This window comes from Erythrolamprus reginae, chromosome 11 (genome assembly GCF_031021105.1).
Source record: "Erythrolamprus reginae isolate rEryReg1 chromosome 11, rEryReg1.hap1, whole genome shotgun sequence".
NCBI classification, from domain to species: domain Eukaryota; kingdom Metazoa; phylum Chordata; class Lepidosauria; order Squamata; family Dipsadidae; genus Erythrolamprus; species Erythrolamprus reginae.
In genome coordinates this window covers 6,457,732-6,483,458 of record NC_091960.1, presented here as the reverse complement: position 1 = coordinate 6,483,458, position 25,727 = coordinate 6,457,732, and the positions used below count along the sequence as shown (strand labels likewise).

At 39.4% G+C, this 25,727-nt stretch overlaps 2 protein-coding genes across 2 annotated transcripts in view; both read left to right on the top strand.

Annotated features, from left to right (window-relative positions):
* Window positions 1-893: 893 nt before the first annotated feature.
* LOC139174536 (phospholipase A2 inhibitor and Ly6/PLAUR domain-containing protein-like) lies at window positions 894-6,960 on the top strand. Its single transcript, XM_070764981.1, has 5 exons — window positions 894-1,003; window positions 3,189-3,314; window positions 4,658-4,810; window positions 5,029-5,175; window positions 5,989-6,960. Exons 1-5 carry the CDS (start codon window positions 949-951, stop codon window positions 6,150-6,152), a joined length of 645 nt encoding a protein of 214 aa, XP_070621082.1. The 5' UTR covers window positions 894-948; the 3' UTR covers window positions 6,153-6,960.
* An 8,162-nt stretch (window positions 6,961-15,122) lies between these two features.
* LOC139174076 (phospholipase A2 inhibitor gamma subunit B-like) overlaps window positions 15,123-25,727 on the top strand; it is a 14,723-nt gene continuing 4,118 nt past the window's right edge. The window contains exons 1-3 of the mRNA XM_070764149.1: window positions 15,123-15,368; window positions 23,385-23,510; window positions 25,683-25,727. The exon at window positions 25,683-25,727 is cut by the window's right edge and continues 108 nt beyond it. Of these exons, the coding sequence (XP_070620250.1) occupies window positions 15,317-15,368; window positions 23,385-23,510; window positions 25,683-25,727 (223 nt within the window). The 5' untranslated portion in view covers window positions 15,123-15,316. The remainder of the gene's footprint in view (window positions 15,369-23,384; window positions 23,511-25,682) is intronic.

Here is a 25,727-nt window from a genome sequence, read left to right as displayed (position 1 = left end):
CAAGCATCTACTACTTTCAGTCAAATAATATTTTCTCACGTTGCTTTTGATCTTTCCCCCAACTAACTTCAGATGGTGTCCCCTTGTTCTTGTGTTCACTTTCCTATTAAAAACACTTCCCTCCTGGACCTGATTTAACCCTTTAACATATTTAAATGTTTCGATCATGTCCCCCCTTTTCCTTCTGTCCTCCAGACTATACAGACTGATACGTTTTATGCTTAAGACCTTCCACCATTCTTGTAGCCCGTCTTTGGACCCGTTCAATTTTGTCCATATCTTTTTGTAGGCGAGGTCTCCAGAACTGAACACAGTATTCCAAATGTGGTCTCACCAGCGCTCTATATAAGGGGATCACAATCTCCCTCTTCCTGCTTGTTATACCTCTAGCTATGCAGCCAAGCATCCTACTTGCTTTTCAAGTTCAAGGCCAAGGGGACTCTCCTTTGCTCAGCAGGGGGCTTTGCCCTATAGTTGCTCCGGAATGTTTGAATGGTAGTTTCTGCCCTCTTCGTTTCACCTCTGCAGGTCCTGAGTTAGTCAATAAATGTGAACCATAAATCCCAGTTCTGCGTCCGTGTGCTTATTCCACGTCCACCACAAGAGAGCAACTACCAAGTTGACCTTTGTTTCCGTCTGTTTTGATCTAGGCTTCACAAAATCCCAAAACAGACCCCATGTGCCAATGAACCCCTTTTTTATTTGATTAATGTGTATAGACTTTACCAGTCCTTGGTTAGTTTGTTTTGGGTATATTTTCCAAGAAAGCCACTATCTTTCCTAATGGAATTTGGCTTCTGCCATGCCTGAGATGACCATCTCTGCCAGCCAATCATTTTGGATCCTACGTTCCACCTCCTCCAGCGAGGTCTTCAAAAACATTTCCCCAGTTGCAAAGCTGAGCAATTGGTGATTTCAGGCAAGGCAGCGGAGTGGACTTCGACCAACATGAGGGCTGCTGGAATTCTTCTCTTTTGTGTCTTCTCCTCCTTTTTGTCAACAGGTAAGGAACTTAATTCCCTTAAAACAGTGTAAGGTTTGTGGACTTCAACTCCCATTTCTGAGCTAGCATGACTGGTGGAGGAATTCTGGGAATTGTAGTCCACAAGTTTGAAGACACATGAGTTAGAGGTTATAAATTTAACAATAAAACGGTAATGAGAAATTTCATTAAAAGATTGTAACGGAAAATGTATAATTGTGATATTAAGAGAAGAACTTGAACGATTAAAGATAAATAAGGCAACGGGTCCAGATGGCATCCACCCCAGAGTTCTTAAAGAACTCAGATCTGTCATTGCTACCCCCCTGACTGATTTGTTTGACCAATCCCTGTTAACAGGAGAAGTTCCTGAGGATTGGAGAATGGCCAGTGTTGTGCCTATCCACAAGAAGGGCAGTAGAGAAGAAGCTGGTAACTACAGGCCAGTTAGCTTGACATCAGTTATAGTTAAAATGATGGAGACTCTACTCAAAAAGAGGATAAATCAGCACCTAAAAAACAATTACTTATTGGACCCAAATCAGCATGGCTTTACTGAAGGCAAATCATGTCAGACTAATCTCATTGATTTCTTTGACTATGTCCCAAAGGTGTTGGATCAAGGTGGTGGCATGGATATTGCCTATCTGGACTTCAGCAAAGCCTTTGATACGGTTCCACATAAAGAGCTGATAGATAAATTAGTGAAGATTGGACTTAATCCCTGGATAGTTAGTGGATTTCAAGCTGGCTGAAGCATAGACATAAATATGTTAAAGGGTTAAATAAGGTTCAGGAGGGAAGTGTTTTTAATAGGAAAGTGAACACAAGAACAAGGGGACACAATCTGAAGTTAGTTGGGGGAAAGATCAAAAGCAACGTGAGGAAATATTATTTCACTGAAAGAGTAGTAGATCCTTGGAACAAACTTCCAGCAGACGTGGTTGGTAAATCCACAGTAACTGAATTTAAACATGCCTGGGATAAACATATATCCATCCTAAGATAAAATACAGGAAATAGTATAAGGGCAGACTAGATGGACCATGAGGTCTTTTTCTGCCGTCAGTCTTCTATGTTTCTATGTTTATAAAAGGAAATATACTTATTTAGATATATGTAAAATGTACATTGATATAAGTAATTACAATTATATACCGACGTGAAAGAAACGAATATTAGTGATAAGTAATTAACATTGTTGGATAGTGTATTGTTTTTGTTCTTGTTTGTTTAGGGTTTTTTTCCCATTCTCCTTATCCATTATTTTCTTTTTTTCCCTTTTGCTGTATGTATTTGGGGGTTTTTAGATTATTTTTAATATTAGATTTGTTTACATTGTCTTCTTTATTGTTGTGTTAGCCGCCCCGAGTCTTCGGAGAGGGGCGGCATACAAATCTAATAAATAAATAGATAAATAGATAAATAAATAGATAAATAGATAAAAAGATAAATAGATAGATAGATAGATAGATAGATAGATAGATAGATAGATAGATAGATAGATAGATAAATAGATAAATAGATAAATAGATAAATAGATAAATAGATAAATAGATAAATAGATAAATAGATAAATAGATAAATAGATAAATAGATAAATAGATAAATAGATAAATAGATAAATAGATAAATAGATAAATAGATAAATAGATAAATAGATAAATAGATAAATAGATAAATAAATAAGAAAGAAAGAAAGAAAGAAAGAAAGAAAGAAAGAAAGAAAGAAAGAAAGAAAGAAAGAAAGAAAGTGACCAGACGTTTCTCCCATTCGCGGGACAGTCACACTTTTTAGTAATTTGCCCCATGTCGGCATTTTTAAAAGTCCCAATTTTTTGAAAGAAGCTGCCCACTGGAGATTCCTGGACCTCCACATCGCCAGATTTTGGGCTGTGCGGAAGCTGAGCTTCCTTTTTTCATGGCTTCAAAGCCCCCCCCCCCCCCCCCCGGCAGATTCTACTCCCTGTTGCTGGGGAAAAACTTGGAAGCCACGAAGAAGGGCAAACTGAGCTGGACTTCTCTTCCACTTCCACACCGCTGATCTCATCTCCCACCCTTCCACAGGTCCCCTGCAGAACAAAACAATAGGAGAGACATGCTTAGCAAACCAGATTATAACAGGAGTCTTGGTTGTAAATGCTAGGATAGCAAAATATACAAAGTTGAAGCCGATCATTGACGTGACTATGTCTTTTATTTGTAGTGACATCTCTAAGGTGTGAGCAATGTGTTGGCATTGGAAGCGACTGTGAAGAAACGGGTGCGAAGGAGGTGGAATGCAAAGAACCTGAAGATTATTGTTCTATTATAGTTTTTAATTCTACTATAAGTAAGTGAAAATTGAGTTTGTTCTCAAGCATATCCATCACTTGATTTCTGGGCCATCGAGGAATAACCAAGACATGTGTCTCATTTTTTATATCATATGTACTGTATATATTTATTGCAACATAGACCATCAGAGTTAGAAGGGACCTTGGAGGTCTTCTAGTCCAACCCAATGCTCAAGCAGGAAACACTATATCATTTCAGACAAATGGCAGTCCAGTTTCTCCTTAAAAGCCTCCAGCATTGGAGCACCCACAAGGTCTGGTGGCAAGCTGTTCCACTGACTGATTGTCATTATTATGATTAATATGATTATGATTATGATTGTTATTGTTATTATTATTATTATTATTATTATTATTATTATTATTATTATTATTATTATTATGTTGTTGTTGTTGTTGTGGTGGTGGTGGTGGTGGTGGTGGTGGTTAGCTCTGGCCCAGCCCCTGCCCCAAGGACTGTGGATGTGGGGGAGACATCCACATGCTGCAGGCCTGTTTTGCCCCCGGTGGAATCTGCTGATGAAGGCTCCTCTGACCAAGCAGACACGAGTGACAGGGAGGAGGAGAGTGTGGCAGACAGCTCAGAAGGAGATCAATTATCTAGCTCCTCCTTGGATTTGGAAGAAGAGTTAATGATGCAGCCACGCATGCAGAGAGCGATGCATAGGCAGCAACAACTGAGAGATTATTATCAAAGAAAATGAGGCCACCTGTGGTTGGGTGGGGCTGTGGTCATTAGTGAGGCTGCTATAAATAGCAGCCTGTGGGTTTGGCCATTGTGGAGGATTATCTGATCGTTGTGTTTCATGACTGCGTTACTGACTTTGACCTTTTGTGTGCTGATTTTTCCCCGCTTTGAAACTAAACCAGAGCAAAGTGTGTTTCACTTTGTGAAAGAAGAAGGACTGTGAATTACCTCACAGCTGCAAGCTAAGTATCACAGGACTGATAAGGGACTTGTATAAATTACCAGTTTGTTTGGAGACCAGTGCTCTTTGCTATACCAAAAGAGGGCTTAGGTTAAGTGAATTTTCCTTATAAAGAACATTGTTTTGAATTTTCAAACGTGTGTGTGTCTGAAATTTGTACCTGTGAATTTTTGGGAGGAGTCTACCAGAGAGCTCGACAGAAATAATAACAATAATAATAATAATAATAATAATAATAATAATAATAATAATAATTATTATTATTATTATTATTATTATTATTATTATTATTATTATTATTATTATTATTATTATTATACAAAATACAACAGCCAAATGAGCATGATTGATATGCATCTCTTTGTTTAATGCTGAGTTCCGTATTCCTTTTAAAAAATTCTTTTCTGCAGCCCATCCTCCATCAAATATAGTTATCAAGGAATGTTCGACACGCGAGCTGTGTTTGGATGGCCTCACCAGCACCACAACAGTAGATGGGAGATTTGAAATAGCTAGAGGACACTGTTGCCAGACTGACCTCTGCAATTCAGAACTACTCTCGTGTAAGTATCTGTGCCGTAATAAAACATTTTCTAACTTTTTATTTTTTAAAAAAGAAAATCTTGGTTGTTGCAAAGATTCTAGGGTTCCTTGATTCCATCCGGGGTGGAATTGAACTCAAGTATGTGGGGAGGGGGAAAGTCAACTTGGAGGAGGCTGGGATAAAAAGGGTTAGTGGTTGTCATGAAACTTTGCTAACTGGAATATTTGCTTCCTTCAGTGGAAGATTATTATGCGCTTAAACCAAATGGGTTAAAATGCCCAGGTTGCTATAAATTAGAGGAAGATGATTGTGAAGCCAATCAAACTGTAAACTGCGTTGGCGAAGAGGACCAGTGTCTTACCTTAAGTTCTACAACAATATCTCGTGAGTAGACGTTTCCTTCCTTCCTTCCTTCCTTCCTCCCCTTCTTCCTTCCTTCCTTCCCTCTTCTCCCTCCGTTCCCTCCCTCCCTTTTCCTTCCATCCTTCCTTCCTTCCTTCCTTCCTTCTTCTACCTCCGTTCCCTCCCTTCCTTTTCCTTCCTTCCTTCCTTCTTCTCCCTCCCTCTATTCCTCCCTTCTCCTTCCTCCCTTCCTCCCTTCCTTTCCTTCTTCCTTCCTTCCTTCCGTCCCTCTTCTCCCTCCGTTCCCTCCCCCCTTTCCTTCCTTCCTTCCTTCTTCTCCCTCCCTCTCTTCCTCCATTTTCCTTCGTTCCTTCCCTCTTCTACCTCCGTTCCCTCCCTTCCTTTTCCTTCCTTCCTACTCCCTCCCTCTCTTTCTTCCTTCTCCTTCCTTCCTTCCCTCTTCTCCCTCCATTCCCTCCCTCTCTTTTCTTTCCTTCCTTCCTTCCTTTCTTTCTTTCTTCCTTTCTTCCTTCCTTCCCTCTTCTACCTCCGTTCCCTCCCTTCCTTTTCCTTCCTTCTTTTCCCTCCCTCCCTCTCGTCCTCCCTTTTTCTTCCTTCCTTCCTTGCTTCCTTTCTTCCCTCCCTCCCTCCCGTTTAAAAAAAAACAAAAACAAAATCATCTGTATTTGAAAAAACTTTATCAAACAGTTAATACAGGTTTTCCAAAGATCTTTATCCTTCCATAAAGGCCACAAGAACATCAAGATCAAACAGTACATACAAATAACAAAGAAACAATCTGCAAAATGCTACAGAATCTCATATGCACCTTTTCTGCCTTTTTCTTATCTCCAGTTGCTTTTCGTTCAAAGTCCACGTTCCATGGATGTACGGCAGAGAAGTCATGTTCCTACCCTGTGGGACCTTCTTTGGTAGCTGGTGGGATTCTTCTGTACAATGTCACTCGCCTGGAATGCAGAAATGCAACTTCTCCTGTAGTCCTCAGCGATGATCATTGATAGTTGGGAAGAGTCAACCCCTTTTGGCAATCATTGGAAAATTTGTAAAAAAAATGGGAAAGTTGGAGGTTTAATAGTGGGATAAGTAGAAATTGGAATAACAGATGTTTGTGATTTTTGCCTGAGTCAGTAGTGGAAATTTGGGGCAAAATGTTGAGCTATCATGCTTTGAGACCACAGCTCAATAAAATATGTGTTTTGGATCTTCAAAGTCCACAGAATCTATCTGTCTGTCTATCTATCTATCTATCTATCTATCTATCTATCTATCTATCTATCTATCTATCTATCTATCTATCTTCTATCTATCCATCTATCTATCTATCTTCTATCTATCTATCTATCTATCTATCTATCTATCTTCTATCTATCTATCTATCTTCTATCTATCTATCTATCTTTCTATCTTTCCATCTATCTATCTATCTATCTATCTATCTATCTATATATCTATCTTTCCATCTATCTATCTTTCCATCTATCTATCTATCTATCTATCTATCTATATTCTATCTATCTATCTATCTTTCCATCTATCTTTCTATCTTTCCATCTATCTATCTATCTATCTATCTTTCCATCTATCTATCTATCTTTCCATCTATCTATCTATCTATCTATCTATCTATCTAACTATCTTTCCATCTATCTATCTATCTTCTATCTATCTATCTATCTATCTATCTATCTATCTATCTATATTCTATATGAACTATCATGCTCTAAGACCCCAGCTCAATAAAATATATGTTTTCAATCTTCAAAGTCCACAGGATCATCATAAAAATAAATTTCTATGACAAAGGAATCTGCATTCAGTAACTTTTTCTTTATAATTTATATAAACAAAGGTGTTCCGACTAAAATAGCACTTTTTCACCCCTCCTTCCATATTTAAGAGATTGTAATTATCGTTTTATGCATTTTCACTTGGAATCATTTCACTGAATTCTACAATGTCCTTCTGCCTGAAGTTGATAGATTACTAATTCATTTGTCTTATGACCTTCGACAGTATCCCCATGACCATGGGGTCAAAATTTGGATGTTTGGCAAGTGGCATTTATTTACAATGGTTGCAACATCCTGGTTCATGGCATCACGAAGAGAGATCTTCCTGGCCAGCCGCCACAGGCCATTGATAGCATAAACTGGATCCACCGAGTGATCGTATGATTCCCTTTAACAACCACAGAAGACCCATGGCAGGAAAGGTTATAAAATCAGACATGTCTCACTCAACTGTCTGTCTTAAATTCCGGTCTCAATTATGGTCATAAGGCAAGGGCAATACCTATACCTTCTGCTGCACAAATCCCAGCGACCAGTTAGGTCCCAAAGAGTGGGTCTTCTCCAGGTCCCGTCAACTAAAAAATGTCGCTTGGCGGGACCCAGGGGAAGAGCCTTCTCTGTGGCGGCCCCGGCCCTCTGGAACCAACTCCCCCCAGAGATTAGAATTTCACCCACCCTCCTTGCCTTTTGTAAGCTGCTTAAAACCCACCTCTGCCGCCAGGCATGGGGGAATTGAGATACTCTTTCCCCCTAGGCCTTTACAATTTTATGCATGGTATGTCTGTACGTATGTTTGGTTTTATAGTAATGGGTTTTTAACTGTTTTAGTATCGGATTATTATTATACTGTATGCTGTTTTATTGCTGTTGTTAGCCGCCCCGAGTCTGTGGAGAGGGGCAGCATACAAATCCAATAAATAGTAAGTAAGTAAGTAAGTAAGTAAGTAAGTAAGTAAGTAAGTAAGTAAGTAAGTAAGTAAGTAAGTAATTAGTAAATAAGTAAATAAGTAAATAAGTAAACAAGTAAACAAGTAAATAAATAAGTAAGTAAATAAGTAAGTAAATAAGTAAGTAAATAAGTAAGTAAATAAGTAAGTAAATAAGTAAGTAAATAAGTAAGTAAATGAATAAATGAATGAATAAACAAACAAACAAACAAACCAGTGATGGCAAACCTTTTTTTCCTTGGGTGCCAAAAGAGCATGCATGCGCACTTTTGCGAATGCACGAGTGCCCACATCCATAATTCAATGCCTGGTTTGGCCAAAAATAGCTTCCCCCTCCCCACAAAGGCCCTTGGGAGGCTGGAAATGTCCTGTTTCTCAACTTCTGGTGGGCCCAGTAGGTTCGTGTTTCGCCCTCCCCAGGCTCCAAAGGCTTCCCTGGAACTGGGTGGAAGATAACTATGCCCTCTCCATCCCCCCAGAGGCTCTTCGGAAGCCATAAATGCTTCCCAGAGCCTCTGTGTGAGCCAAAAATCAGCTGGCCGGCACACACATGCACATTGGAGCTGAGCTAGGACAACAGCTCACATGCCAGCAGATATGGCTCCATGTGCCACCTGTGGCACCCACGTCATAGGTTTGCCATTACTGACCTATACTATATTTGAAGCATTCAGCTCAATACAAGCTACACTGGCAAATGATGCCCTCCAGAATATCAAAGGAAATCTTGGCCAGTCCTAATTTGAGACAAAGATTGGAGCAGAACTTCAAAGTAAGTCCTGTAGGCAAGCAATTGGAAAGTTATTCCTAGAACCATGGTGGTGACTCAATGGCATATGCAGGGCCACCGATAGGCCAGTATTACTGCTACTGGCATCAGGGGCCCGGCCAAATTGAAAAATTGGGGGGGGGGGGGGGCGGTTTAATACATAATTAGTATGTCACAAAATAAAGTAGTTTTAAAATGGCGCGGGGGGACAGACACTTAGGCTGTATGGGGCCCCAAAATTCCTGATGGCAGCCCTGGGCACATGTGCCAAAGGTGGCATACGGAGCTATATCAGAGGTCACACAATGCATGCGTGCACTGGCTAACTGAAACAGCATGTGAAATTGATTTTCAATCAGTGTTGCTTCCTAAGTGGACAGTTTCATTTCACAGGAGTTTGATTTACTTGGAGTTATATTGTGTTGTTTAAGTGTCCCCTTTACTTTTTTGAGCAGTGTAGTTGGATGAAAACCATGAGGCCATTTGAGCAGCCCTCGAGGCCAAAAAACAAGGCCGATGCAGAATGGCAAATTGACCCGTCCTCTGTCTCAAAGAATGATAAGTTTAAAAACTTGATGTCTGAAGTACAGGCGGAACTGTGAGAAATGTAGTAGAAGTGATGGAGAGCCGATGGATAATTTTGCACACCTGCAAGCCATCGGAGAGTTATTGTTTTTTCTTTTCTTTTAAAATATTTTTAATTAATTTTCCACTTTTAAAAAAGAAAACACAATACTAAGTACAGAAGAAAATCAAAGAAAATTAAATTAACAGTAGTATATATAAATATTAGTGTTATATTAGCATTAAAGTCACTATATTTATATTAATTATACACCAGACTATCATTTGTCTCAAGTATGTAAATTAGTACATACTTACTTAATACGAACCGCTCCAAACTTGACTGTTAAAAATATGATTTCAACAATCGAGTTATCGAAGCGTGGAACTCATTGCCGGACTCAATTGTGTCAACCCCTAACCCCCAACATTTTTCCCTTAGACTCTCCACGATTGACCTCTCCAGGTTCGTAAGAGGCCAGTAAGGGGCGTGCATAAGTGCACTGGTGTGCCTTTCGTCCCCTGTCCAATTGTCTTTCCTTTCTCTCACTTATCATATATATTTTCTTCCTTTCATATATCCTCTCCTCTAAGTTCACTATTACCCTTATATATATTACTACATGTCTATTTTTCTTCCTATGTATTTGTGCATTGGACAAATGAATAAATAAAATAAAATAAAATAAAAATAGCACATGCTTTTTTTCCATTTACAAATTAATTCCATATCTATTTCAATGTTGTTAAAGCAGTTTACAGTCCTTCTAAATCAGGATGGTTCCCCCTTGATGTCATCAGGTGAGCCTGATCAAAGACCAGGAAGGACTGAAAAAACCACCTGGCCTGAACACTTTTCCATCTTCTTCAATAGGCTGCCCACAGTTGATCCAGATGTCCTGTGAGATAACAGCAGCTGTATTTATCGCTTCCTGTGGGATGAAGCAGCATGGTGTGCTAGCAGCCCTGACCTCTTCATTCTGTTCTTCACCTACATGTGATCACATATTGTCCAGGGTCTGAAGGAGGGAGTCTACCTCGGGTGCCAATTCCATGGCTCTCTCTTTGATCTTCAAAGGGAGAAGAACGACAAAGATGATCAGAGGACTGAAGGCTAAAACATATGAAGAACAGTTGCAGGAACTGGGCATGGCTAGTTGAATGAAAAGAAGGACCAGGGGAGACCATGACAGCAGTGTTCCAATATCTCAGGGGTTGCCACAAAGAAGAAGGAGTCAACCTATTCTCCAAAGCACCCGAGGGTAGAACAAGAAGCAATGGGTGGAAACTAAACAAGGAGAGAAGTAACATAGAAATAAGGAGAAATTTCTTGACATCAGTGAAACAGCTTGCCTCCAGAAGTTGTGAATGGCCCAACACTGGAAGTTTTTAAGAAGATGATGGATAACTATTTGTCTGAGGTTATAGTTTATTAGATTTATTTATTAGATTTGTATGTTGCCCCTCTCCAAAGACTCGGGGCGGCTCACAACATAACAGTGATACAATACATTATAAATCCAATAGGTAGTGTGGGGTTTCCTGCCTAAGCAGGGGGTTGGACTAGAAGACCTCCAAGGTCCCTTACAACACTGTTGTTGTTGTTATTCTCCGGGTCCCGTCGACTAAACAATGTTGTTTGGCGAGTCCCAGGGGAAGAGCCTTCTCTGTGGCGGCCCTGGCCCTCTGGAACCAACTCCCCCCTGGAGATTAGAATTGCCCCCACCCTCCTTTCCTAAACTACTCAAGACTCATTTATACCGCCAGGCATGGGGGAGTTGAGATATTCCTTCCCCCTAGGCCATTACAAGTTATGCATGGTATGTTTGTGTGTATGCTTGGTTTTATAATAAGGGTTTTTAGTTGTTTTATTATTGGATTGTCACATGCTGTTTTTATTATTGTTGTTAGCCGCCCCGAGTCTACGGAGAGGGGCGGCATACAAATCCAATAAATAATAATAATAATAATAATCATCATCATCATCATCATCATCATCATCATTGTGAACAGATGAAAAAGCCTCCACACAGCCATTTAAAAAAAAACCCTTCCAAAAAGTTTGGACCTTAAATTTGAAAATGACAAAATCAGTTTCTTTAAAAGAAAGCCAAATTAAGATGTTTTACAGATGGCACCTTCCACCAAATAGAATAGCAAAAATGTTTCCTAAGACTTCTCCATTATGTTGGAAATGTAAGAAGGAAATAGGATCTTATTATCATCAATGGTGGACATGTAGTAAAGTTAAGTTATATTGGAAAATGATAAAAAGAATGATAAAAGAAATAGTAAAACAGGAGATAGAAATAACCCCGGAATTTTATTTACTGGGTATAACTAATCAGAGATACAAGAAAGAAATTTTACACTTAGTTATTCATATTTTGACCGCGGCCAGGATAATATATGCGCAAAATTGGAAAGGGGAAAATATCCCCAAAGAAGAGGAAGTTATTAAGAAAATATTAGATTGCGCTGAAATGGATATGATGACAAGACGGTTAAACGACCAAGAAGAAACAGAATATTATGAGATATGGAATAAAGTGTATATATGGATAAATAAGAAGAAATATTAAACTAAGAAATAAATAAATAAGAGAATTATATTAGCAGTGATACGATTCAAGATTTATGTTAGAATTAGTATTGTTATGATTTAAGAGTTATGTTAGATTTAGTTTATGTATGAAAATTTATTATATAAGGTAAAACAAATTTCTTCTTTTCATCTAAAGTAATAAGTTGAATTTAAGTATTTTTTAAATGTACTCTTTTTCTGTATTGAAATTTTACTTCTAGAATAAGCGGGGTAAATACAACCCCATTCAAACACTCAAAACCGTAGAAATGGTGGTAGACTTTAAGAGAAACCCTTCCACCCTTCCACCTCTCACAATACTAGACAACACAGTATCAACAGTAGAGACCTTCAAATTTCTAGGTTCTATCATATCTCAAGACCTAAAATGGTCACCTAACATCAAAAAAATCATCAAAAAAGCACAACAAAGAATGTTCTTTCTGCGCCAGCTCAGGAAGCTCAAACTGCCCAAGGAGCTGCTGATTCAGTTCTACAGAGGAATCATTGAGTCTGTCATCTGCACCTCTATAACTGTCTGGTTTAGTGCTGCAACCCAACAGGACCGACACAGACTTCAGAGGATAATCAGAATTGCAGAAAAAACAATTGCTGCCAATCTGCCTTCCATTGAGGACCTGTATACTGCACGAGTCAAAAAGAGGGCGGGTAAAATATTTACTGACCCCTCACATCCTGGACACAAATTGTTTCAACTCCTACCCTCAAAACGTCGCTACAGAGCACTGCACACCAAGACAACTAGACACAAGAACAGTTTTTTCCCGAACGCCATCACTCTACTAAACAAATAATTCCCTCAACACTGTCAGACTTTCCACTAAATCTGCACTTCTATTCTACTAGTTTTTCTCATCATTCCTTTCACCCATTTCCTCCCATGTTGACTGTATGACTGTAACTTGTTGCGTATACCCTAAGATTTTTTATTAATATTGCTTCTTCATTGCTTATTTGACCCCTATGACAATCATTAAGTGTCGTACCACATGATTCTTGACAAATGTATATTTTATTTTATGTACGTTGAGAGCATATGCACCAAGACAAATTCCTTGTGTGTCCAATCACACTTGGCCAATAAAAATTCTATTCTATTCTATTCTATTCTATTTTTATGTTAAATGTATGTTTGTCAGTTTTGTCTATTTTAAAAATTAATAAAATATATTGGGGGGAAAAAACAACCCCTTCCTCTTTACCAAGACAGTGATCTGAGCCCTGGAGACCAAGGCACGCGGCACCAAGCCAAGAGGAACCAGGTTCAATTATTTCCTCATTCAACCAGCTACTCTTTCTCCCATTTTTCCCACCATCCTTTCCCTCCCACACAAAACCCATCATTCCGGACTTTCTCATGGAATGATGCCAAAAGTTGCAGAGCTAATTTATGTGAATTCTTGCAAATGTGGTGCTGCAATCCAGTGCAACAAGAATGGAACTCGACCATATTGAATTCAGGGTGATTTGACAATCGACGGTTTCTAGGAAGGAGTGGTTCTTTGGGTGAATCGTGGGTCTCCGACCTGTGAGCCTGTCAAACTGGCCTTGCTGGACAGAGTAGATTAAGTCACATTATTTGAATAACCAGAAAAAGGACCAATGCTAGACAACATTATTTGTTGAGTGTTCTGTCTGGGTTTTCCCAGACCTCAACACCAACTGAAAAAACAGCCAGACACTCTGGTAAAAGCCAAAAGTATTTTATAGCTGGAAAAAATAAGCACAAAGGAAAACCTGTCTTCACAACAGACAGGCTATAATACGTTACAGCAGGGTCCTGATGTCCAGTCAATACCACAAGCTTCTTGCTGGCACACACCCCCCCCCAAGGTTTCAATAGTCCAAGGCACAAACCAGGATTGTAAGCCCCCAAAGTTCACAGACAGGTCTCACGAATCTCCAAGATAAAACTCCACAAGCCAGGAAGGGTGGGTCCGCCTTTTATCCTTTCCCAAGAGCACCACACCCAAACCCAGCTGTGACCTCTAATGCTGGAAATACTTAGTCAATTGAGTCCGTCTCTGATTAGCTCTCCTTTGTCGCATATCTATGATGTCTTGAGCATTTTCCCCTAAGGAATCCAGGCTGCTTGCTGGGGAGAGCTCCCCCTGGTGGGACTCTGGCTGTCCTTCTTCTTCAGCCTGGGATTCCTCTTCCTCGTCAGTCTGCACCTCCTGTTCCTCAGCCTCTCCCTCTGAGCTGGAAACCGACAGAAGGTCAGCCATTCCCGGAGGGGTCCCAGACTGAACCACAACAGTATTTGTACTTGTATTTATTAGATTTGTATGCCGCCCTTCTCCGTAGACTTGGGGCGGCTAACAACAGTAAAAAGACAAGGTAAACAAATCTAATATTAAAAAATCTAAAAACCCCAATTTAAGAGATCAGTCATACATACAGTCATACCATACATAAATTTTATAAGCCATGGGGAAGGGAATATTTCAATTCCCCCATGCCTGACGACAGAGGTGGGTTTTTAAGAGCTTACGAAAGGCAAGGAGGGTGGGGGCAACTCTGATATCTGGGGGGAGTTGGTTCCATAGGGTCGGGGCCGCCACAGAGAAGGCTCTCCCCCTGGGTCCCGCCAAACGACATTGTTTAGTCGACAGGACCCGGAGAAGGCCAACTCTGTGGGACCTAAGTGGTCGCTGAGATTCGTGCGGCAGAAGGCGGTCCCGGAGATATTCTGGTCCGATGCCATGAAGGGCTTTATAGGTCATAACCAACACTTTGAATTGTGACCGGAAACCGATCGGCAACCAATGCAGACTGTGGAGTGTTGGAGTAACATGGGCATATTTAGGAAAGCCCATGATTGCTCTCGCAGCTGCATTCTGCATGATCTGAAGTTTCCGAACACTTTTCAAAGGTAGCCCCATGTAGAGAGCGTTACAGTTGTCGAACCTCGAGGTGATGAGGGCATGAGTGACTGTGAGCAGTGACTCCCGGTCCAAATAGGGCCGCAACTGATGCACCAGGCGAACCTGGGCGAATGCCCCCCTCGCCACAGCTGAAAGATGTTTCTCTAATGTGAGCTGTGAGCTACTATTGAGCAGGTTCTTGCACACTGTCTGATAACACATGTGGCTTCTCCTTGAAATGTTACCAAACGATCTCAACCCAATGGTGATGTTGATCCTCATTTCTTACCCAATTCATAGATGGGCATTAACATCACACACATTTTCTGCCAAACATGGTTCCCACATCGTCAACTGGAAGAGCACAAATCAAGTTTTTTTTCGCCATCCATAAGACAAATTGCCTTACTCGTCAGGGTTTTTTCCCTTTCCCCAACTTCTTGTGTAAGTTGACGTTGCTCTACTCCTCTGTGTGGGTTTTGATTGTCATCCCCAACTCCCCTTCCACCTCCTCAACAGATTTCTTCAAACTCACCCTCCAGGATAGGCATACTCCAGGAACTATAAATATCTCACGTTGCCGTCACAAAACCCAGTCGATCCCCACCACTGTCATCGTTATGTCTGCTCGATTCTTTGTCCTGTACCTCCTCTCTTGCATCCTCTCAACAGGTAAGTAACACCAAGGGTATATATGGGAGGGAAGAGAAATATGGAAGAATTTTGACTAAACTGTGGTTGAGGATTTTTTTAATTTATTTACTTATTTACTTATTTACTTATTTACTTATTTACTTATTTACTTATTTATTTACTTATTTACTTATTTATTTAATCCAATACACAATTAGGGTTTTAGTGGGTATATATATATAGAGAGAGAGCTGGAGGGATCCGGTCTGATGGCTCAACTGCTAATTCTCTGCCTTACAAGGCAGAGGCTACCAGATCGAATCCCAGTAAGGAAGGGTGTGGCTAGCTGCAGTGTTCGCCTTAGAACAAGGACAGAAACACCAGCCTGAAGATTCAGGCTGGAGTTCCAATCTTTGTGTTGTTGTAAATGGAATATTAGCAACTGACATTTCTTCCTAGTATGTAGTGTGGGGGTGGAGATTTGCTTTGAATGTAGCAAATAGATTGGGTGACTATGCTTCAGTGATCTGATTGGTTGGTGTAATCATAGTTATTAGAAGGAATGACATGGAGATTTTATGAAGTTTTTTGTTTAAGGCTGATTTCCAAATATAAAATTCTAAAATCATAATAATTAGAAGGATTGACATGTTGATTATTATGAAGTGTTTATTTTGTTTAAGGCTGGTTTCCAAATCTCTGGCAGGCGGGAGGTATCATCTCTTTTATTTAAACAATATATATTATATATATATTATATATATATATATAATATATATATATATTATATATATATATATATATATATATATACCGGTATATATATATATATATATATATATATATATATATATATATGTATGTATGTATGTATGTATGTATGTATGTATGTATGTATATATGTATGTTTATATTTGGAAATCAGACTTAAACAAAACACTTCATAATCTTCATGCCATTCCTTCTATAACCATGATTACACCAACCAATCAGATCACGGAAGCATAGTCACCCAATCTATTTGCTACATTCAAAGCAAATCTCCACCCCCACACTACATGCTAAGAAGAAATGTCAGTTGCTAATATTCATTTGCAAAAACACAAAGATTGGAACTCCAGCCTGATGATGGTGAATGTGATTTCACCGAAACGTCGCATAGACATGCAAAACATTACACAGGGCAAAACCCGAACTCAGAACAATCTACATACATATACCCGTGAAAATTTACGAAAACAAATATCTTGCCTCTACGGGGAGGACACTTTCCTACTGACTAGGACCTATGAAAAACTTGAAGTCAGAAAAGCCTCCATCTTATGTGATCTCACATTCCTACGCAACTGCAGGGACAAAAAAATAATTCCCAAATACTTCCAACTAAAATTCCACCCAAAAACCCCAACCATAGAGAGGATCCTAAAAAGAACTGAATTAGCCCTAATCAGAAATGAACTCCACAAAAAAAGATTCATACTTGATGAAATCAACAAAAGTCTACTCTCTCTTCACCTTAAAATCAGTAACCAAATACACCCTTTACTCTGGGATAAATTCAAACAAATATCAATCTGGAGGACAGAAACAGAAACCCAATACAAAACAGACACACATAATAAGAAACTCCAAATACTAGAGGTACAGCAAAAACCCAGCCCTCCACAACAACTTATGACCAAAACAGTACATAACATATCAGACAAGATACTCACCACTACAGAAACCAATATTCTTTCAAAAGGATTTAATTTTGCAATAACTCCAAGACGAATACCAACTGAAAATATCATATGTGGAATTGAAACAACTTTACATAAAATCAACCCAGATACTGCTAACAAAATCAGACTCCAAGTCACTAATATTCTGTGCTCTAGTAAACCTCCAAAAAGCAACATACAGCAGGAAGAAAGAGAGGCACTTATCAATCTAAAGAAAAACCAGGATATAATAATCCTCCCAGCTGATAAAGGAAACTCCACTATAGTAATGAACACAGCAGAATACAAGGAAAAAATGACAAATCTACTAAAAAACCCGGCCTACAAACTCCTAAGCACAGATCCTACCACCTACCTAGAAAAAACCACCAAATCTAAAATCAAGGCCTCTCCCATCAGCGAAGAAATCCAGCAAAAAATCATCCCCAGAGAAAAATCTTCCATATGTCCAAAACTCTATGGCCTTCCAAAAATACACAAAGAAGGAATACCTCTCAGGCCAATAGTCAGTTCTATAGGCTCCCCTTTACAAAACCTTGCCAAATTTTTAGCCAAATACCTTCAACCATATACAGAAACTATTACCTCATATGTTCAAAATTCATCCCACTTTATACAAATAATTAAAAAACAAAACCTACAACCCGATGACCTACTTGTAAGTTTCGATGTCGTGTCCCTGTTCACACAAATACCTATTACAGAAGCCTTGACAGCTATCCAAGACAAACACAAACCCCCCAAATATATCCTAGACCTTACCAACCACTGCCTGACCAATACATACTTCATCTATAATGAACAAAGATATAAACAAATAGAGGGAGCCCCCATGGGATCACCTCTATCACCTGTCATAGCCAACCTCTATATGGAATATTTCGAAAATAATGCTTTAGAGCAAGCCAAATACAAACCCAAACTTTGGCTGAGATATGTTGATGATACCTTTGTAATTTGGCCACATGGTAAAGAAAAACTAGACAATTTCCTCACTCATCTCAACAGCCTACACCCCAAAATACAGTTTACTATGGAAACAGAAATCAATGATCAACTTCCCTTTCTAGATGTACTGGTCTATAAAAAACCCAATGGCAGCCTAGGACATACTATCTACCAAAAGAAAACCCATACCAACCGTTATCTAAATGCACACTCACACCACCACCCCGCACAAATCACCTCAGTGGCCAAAACTCTCATCACCAGAACCAAACGCTTAGCTGACCATGAGCACTTAAAAACTGAATTGAACAAACTCAAAGATGTACTAATTTCTAATGGATTCAAAGAGAAAACAATAACAAACCTAATTAATAAAGAGACACCCCCCAAAAAACAAGATCAAGAACAGGACAATGGCACCACCATCCTTCCTTACATCAAAGGCACCACGGATAAAATTAGTAAAATTCTACAAAAACATAACATCAAAACCTCATTTTGCACTAACCAAAAAATATCTAATATCCTAAGGAGCCCCAAAGATAAAATCCAATTAGAATACCAAGGAATCTATGAAATCCCTTGCAAAACATGTGCAGCCACATACATTGGACAAACTAACCGAAGAGTGAGCCAGCGCATGGCAGAACATATGAATGCAGTCAAGAAACAGGAGAAGACCTCCTCCCTTGTCCAGCACATTAAAAGAACAGGGCACGAAATTGACTTTGAAAAAACTAAATTACTCCACAAAACAGAGAATTTATATAAAAGAATCTCTCTAGAAGCTATCGAAATTGAAAAAAGATCTTTTTGTTTAAATAAAAGGGATGATACCTCGCGCCTGCCAGAGATTTGGAAACCAGCCTTAAACAAAATAAACACTTCATTATAATCAATATGTCAATCCTTTAATTATTATGATTTTAGAATTTTATATTTGGAAATCAGACTTAAACAAAACACTTCATAATCTTCATGCCATTCCTTCTATAACCATGATTACACCAACCAATCAGATCACGGAAGCATAGTCACCCAATCTATTTGCTACATTCAAAGCAAATCTCCACCCCCACACTACATGCTAAGAAGAAATGTCAGTTGCTAATATTCATTTGCAAAAACACAAAGATTGGAACTCCAGCCTGATGATGGTGAATGTGATTTCACCGAAACGTCGCATAGACATGCAAAACATTACACAGGGCAAAACCCGAACTCAGAACAATCTACATACATATACCCGTGAAAATTTACGAAAACAAATATCTTGCCTCTACGGGGAGGACACTTTCCTACTGACTAGGACCTATGAAAAACTTGAAGTCAGAAAAGCTCCATCTTATGTGATCTCACATTCCTACGCAACTGCAGGGACAAAAAAATAATTCCCAAATACTTCCAACTAAAATTCCACCCAAAAACCCCAACCATAGAGAGGATCCTAAAAAGAACTGAATTAGCCCTAATCAGAAATGAACTCCACAAAAAAAGATTCATACTTGATGAAATCAACAAAAGTCTACTCTCTCTTCACCTTAAAATCAGTAACCAAATACACCCTTTACTCTGGGATAAATTCAAACAAATATCAATCTGGAGGGCAGAAACAGAAACCCAATACAAAACAGACACACATAATAAGAAACTCCAAATACTAGAGGTACAGCAAAAACCCAGCCCTCCACAACAACTTATGACCAAAACAGTACATAACATATCAGACAAGATACTCACCACTACAGAAACCAATATTCTTTCAAAAGGATTTAATTTTGCAATAACTCCAAGACGAATACCAACTGAAAATATCATATGTGGAATTGAAACAACTTTACATAAAATCAACCCAGATACTGCTAACAAAATCAGACTCCAAGTCACTAATATTCTGTGCTCTAGTAAACCTCCAAAAAGCAACATACAGCAGGAAGAAAGAGAGGCACTTATCAATCTAAAGAAAAACCAGGATATAATAATCCTCCCAGCTGATAAAGGAAACTCCACTATAGTAATGAACACAGCAGAATACAAGGAAAAAATGACAAATCTACTAAAAAACCCGGCCTACAAACTCCTAAGCACAGATCCTACCACCTACCTAGAAAAAACCACCAAATCTAAAATCAAGGCCTCTCCCATCAGCGAAGAAATCCAGCAAAAAATCATCCCCAGAGAAAAATCTTCCATATGTCCAAAACTCTATGGCCTTCCAAAAATACACAAAGAAGGAATACCTCTCAGGCCAATAGTCAGTTCTATAGGCTCCCCTTTACAAAACCTTGCCAAATTTTTAGCCAAATACCTTCAACCATATACAGAAACTATTACCTCATATGTTCAAAATTCATCCCACTTTATACAAATAATTAAAAAACAAAACCTACAACCCGATGACCTACTTGTAAGTTTCGATGTCGTGTCCCTGTTCACACAAATACCTATTACAGAAGCCTTGACAGCTATCCAAGACAAACACAAACCCCCCAAATATATCCTAGACCTTACCAACCACTGCCTGACCAATACATACTTCATCTATAATGAACAAAGATATAAACAAATAGAGGGAGCCCCCATGGGATCACCTCTATCACCTGTCATAGCCAACCTCTATATGGAATATTTCGAAAATAATGCTTTAGAGCAAGCCAAATACAAACCCAAACTTTGGCTGAGATATGTTGATGATACCTTTGTAATTTGGCCACATGGTAAAGAAAAACTAGACAATTTCCTCACTCATCTCAACAGCCTACACCCCAAAATACAGTTTACTATGGAAACAGAAATCAATGATCAACTTCCCTTTCTAGATGTACTGGTCTATAAAAAACCCAATGGCAGCCTAGGACATACTATCTACCAAAAGAAAACCCATACCAACCGTTATCTAAATGCACACTCACACCACCACCCCGCACAAATCACCTCAGTGGCCAAAACTCTCATCACCAGAACCAAACGCTTAGCTGACCATGAGCACTTAAAAACTGAATTGAACAAACTCAAAGATGTACTAATTTCTAATGGATTCAAAGAGAAAACAATAACAAACCTAATTAATAAAGAGACACCCCCCAAAAAACAAGATCAAGAACAGGACAATGGCACCACCATCCTTCCTTACATCAAAGGCACCACGGATAAAATTAGTAAAACTCTACAAAAACATAACATCAAAACCTCATTTTGCACTAACCAAAAAATATCTAATATCCTAAGGAGCCCCAAAGATAAAATCCAATTAGAATACCAAGGAATCTATGAAATCCCTTGCAAAACATGTGCAGCCACATACATTGGACAAACTAACCGAAGAGTGAGCCAGCGCATGGCAGAACATATGAATGCAGTCAAGAAACAGGAGAAGACCTCCTCCCTTGTCCAGCACATTAAAAGAACAGGGCACGAAATTGACTTTGAAAAAACTAAATTACTCCACAAAACAGAGAATTTATATAAAAGAATCTCTCTAGAAGCTATCGAAATTGAAAAAAGATCTTTTTGTTTAAATAAAAGGGATGATACCTCGCGCCTGCCAGAGATTTGGAAACCAGCCTTAAACAAAATAAACACTTCATTATAATCAATATGTCAATCCTTTAATTATTATGATTTTAGAATTTTATATTTGGAAATCAGACTTAAACAAAACACTTCATAATCTTCATGCCATTCCTTCTATAACCATGATTACACCAACCAATCAGATCACGGAAGCATAGTCACCCAATCTATTTGCTACATTCAAAGCAAATCTCCACCCCCACACTACATGCTAAGAAGAAATGTCAGTTGCTAATATTCATTTGCAAAAACACAAAGATTGGAACTCCAGCCTGATGATGGTGAATGTGATTTCACCGAAACGTCGCATAGACATGCAAAACATTACACAGGGCAAAACCCAAACTCAGAACAATCTACATATATATATATATATATACACACACACACACACACACACACACACACATGTATGTATGTATGTATGTATGTATGTATGTATGTATATGTATATATGACGGTCTTGGTATATTCCGGTTTCTTCCCGTGTAGGATTTGGAAATTTCTGGCGACATTTCAACGAGGTCCCACTCGTCATCTTCAGGCTGGTGTTTCTGTCCTTGTTTTAGGGCAAACCTAGAACAAGGACAGAAACATCAGCCTGAAGATGACGAGTGGGACCTCATCGAAACATCGCCAGAAATTTCCAAATCCTAGGAGCTGTGATGTTCCTTCAATACACCAGGGTGATTCAACACAAAAATATGTAACCCTTCCCTGGTGCAGGGCTGAAGGGATTGGATACTGTAGCCTAGAGGATAATTCTCTGCCTTACAAGGCAAAGGTTGCAGGTTCAAGTCCCAGTGGGTATGGCTAGCTGATGAGGCCAAAATAAGGCCAAAATAGATCTATCCTAGTCTCCCTTAATTTTCAAATTCAGCAAAAAAAAACATGTGACACACACACACACATATATATATACACATAGTAAAATACATGATGAAGGTTATAGAGGAGATACTCATAGAAAAATATATCTAAGAAATAATAGAAAAGAAGATAAAGTAATAGAACATATCAATGAAAGAATAGAAGAAGAGATATAGGAATAGAAGAAAGATATGGGAGAGCAATAGGACAGGGGACGGAAGGCTCTCTAGTGCATTTGTACTCGCCCCTTACTGACTTCTTAGGAATCTGGAGAGGTCAACCGTAGATAATCTAAGGGTAAAGTGTTGGGGGTTTGGGGATGACACTATGGAGTCTGGTAATGAGTTCCACGCTTCGACAACTCAGTTACTGAAGTCACCATCACTGGTCTAAAGTCAGGGAAGAACTTTAATTGCGGGTTGTCACAAGGAATCTCTGGTAATTTGAATGATCGCCAGAAGTTGAGGACTACCTGATAATTATCTCACTACAGATTTTGAACCTTGCTAGAACTGCAGCATGACTGATTAGAAATTTCCTTCCTTCCTTCTTTTATATTCTTTTCCTTCCTTTCTTCCTTCCTTCTCTTACATTCTTTTCCTTCCTTCCTTCCTTCCTTCTCTTACATTCTTTCCCTTCCTTCCTTCCTTCTCTTACATTCTTTTCCTTCCTTCCTTCTTTCCTACCTTCCTTCCTTCCTTCTCTTACATAATTTTCCTACCTCCCTTCCTTCCTTTCTTCTTTTACATTCTTTTCCTTCCTTCCTTCTTTCCTACCTTCCTTCCTTCCTTCTCTTACATTCTTTTCCTTCCTTCCTTCCTTCTCTTACAATCTTTTCCTTCCTTCCTTCTCCTACATTCTTTTCCTTCCTTTCTTCCTTCCTTTCTTTCTTCCTTCTCTTACAATCTTTTCCTTCCTTCCTTCCTTCTTTTATCTGCAGCGGCATCGTTAAAATGCCAGGGCTGTTTTTCCAGTGTAGAAGAATGCAGAAACGAGGACATGGAGTTGGTGAATTGTAAACCGGATGAAAACTATTGTCTTTCACTTTCATTTTGGAGCACTATGAGTGAGTGAAATTCACTTTCAGTCTTAATGATGGTTGCCATGTTCAACCCTTGGTCCCCAGAGCCTTAAGGGTTAACTTACAGGTGGTGTTGGGAGTCACAAAAGACATTTCCTCATACCTGGGCCGTTTCCTACGTCTAGTTGCCATCAATCCAGGAACAGAAGGGCACCTGTTAATCTCGTCACTCAGCTCAAAAGAATGGAACCATGCCCTCTCTCCCTGGTGAAGTCAAAGGTATTGGGATGCTCCCCAACAGCAATAACACATGGATTTATATACCCCTCCACAGTGCTTTACAGCCCTCTCTAAGCAGTTTACAGAGCCAGCCCATTGCCCCCAACTAGTGAAGGGCAGCCAGCAGTCAGCAGAAGTAGGCTGCAATACTGCACTCTAACCACTGCGCCACCACGGCTATTTATGGCACCTCTCCATTATTTCCATTTCATCTCAGCATATCCGGATGGAGCAACGTAAGATGTATGCCTTCCCCCATCCTCAATTAAAATAATAATAATAATAATAATAATAATAATAATAATAATAATAATAATAATTATGCAGTCAGGCGGTAGGGAAAGCAAGTAGGATGCTTGGCTGCATAGCCAGAGGTATAACAAGCAGGAAGAGGGAGATTATGATCCCGCTATATAGAGGGCTGGTGAGACCACATTTGGAATACTGTGTTCAGTTCTGGAGACCTCACCTACAAAAAGATATTGACAAAATTGAAGGGGTCCAAAGACGGGCTACAAGAATGGTGGATGGTCTTAAGCATAAAACGTATCAGGAAAGACTTCATGAACTCCATCTGTATAGTCTGGAGGACAGAAGGAAAAGGGGGGACATGATTGAAACATTTAAATATATTAAAGGGTCCAGGAGGGAAGTGTTTTTAATAGGAAAGTGAACACAAGAACAAGGGGACACAATCTGAAGTTAGTTGGGGAAAAGATCAAAAGCAACATGAGAAAATATTATTTTACTGAAAGAGTAGTAGATCCTTGGAACAAACTTCCAGCAGACGTGGTAGATAAATCCACAGTAACTGAATTTAAACATGCCTGGGATAAACATATATCCATCCTAAGATAAAATACAGAAAATAGTATAAGGGCAGACTAGATGGACCATGAGGTCTTTTTCTGCCATAAGACTTCTATGTTTCTATATTTCTATAATAATAATAATAATAATAATTATTATTATTATTATTATTATTATTATTATTATTATTATTATTATTATTTATTGGATTTGTATGCCGCCCCACTCCATAGACTCGGGGCGGCTAACAGCAATGATAAAAACAGCATATGACAATCCAATAATAAAAACAACTAAAAACCCCTATTATAAAACCAAACATACACACAGACATACCATGCATAACTTGTAATGGCCTAGGGGGAAGGAATATCTCAACTCCCCCATGCCTGGCGGGGTAAATGAGTCTTGAGTAGTTTACGAAAGACAGGGAGGGTGGGGGCAATTCTAATCTCCAGGGGGAGTTGGTTCCAGAGGGCCGGGGCCGCCACAGAGAAGGCTCTTCCCCTGGGGCCCGCCAAATGACATTGTTTAGTCGACGGGACCCGGAGAAGGCCAACTCTGTGGGACCTAACCGGTCGCTGGGATTCGTGCGGCAGAAGGCGGTCCCGGAGGTAGTCTGGTCCGGTGCCATGAAGGGCTTTATAGGTCATAACCAACACTTTGAATTGTGACCGGAAACTGATCGGCAACCAATGCAGACTGCGGAGAGTTGGTGTAACATGGGCATACCTTGGAAAGCCCATGATTGCTCTCGCAGCTGCATTCTGCACGATCTGAAGTTTCCGAAAACTCTTCAAAAGTAGCCCCATGGAGAGAGTGTTACAGTAGTCGAACCTCGAGGTGATGAGGGCAATACTGCACTCTAACCACTGCGCCACCACGGCTATTTATGGCACCTCTCCATTATTTCTATTTCATCTCAGCATATCCGGATGGAGCAGCATGAGATGTATGCCTTCCCCCATCCTCAATTAAAACCCTCTCCACTGGTTAGAACCGATCCTCAGAAGCACCTGAATTTAAACCTTTAAATTGGAAAGCCTGGTGTTTTTATTTCTCTGTTACCTGCCACCGTGGGGTTTTGTAGTGTGTGTGTTTTTTTCCCCCTCTGATTAAATTTTGCAGTGCCTCTCCCGTTGTCCTTTACTTTCAAGTCTTGTGCAACAGCCG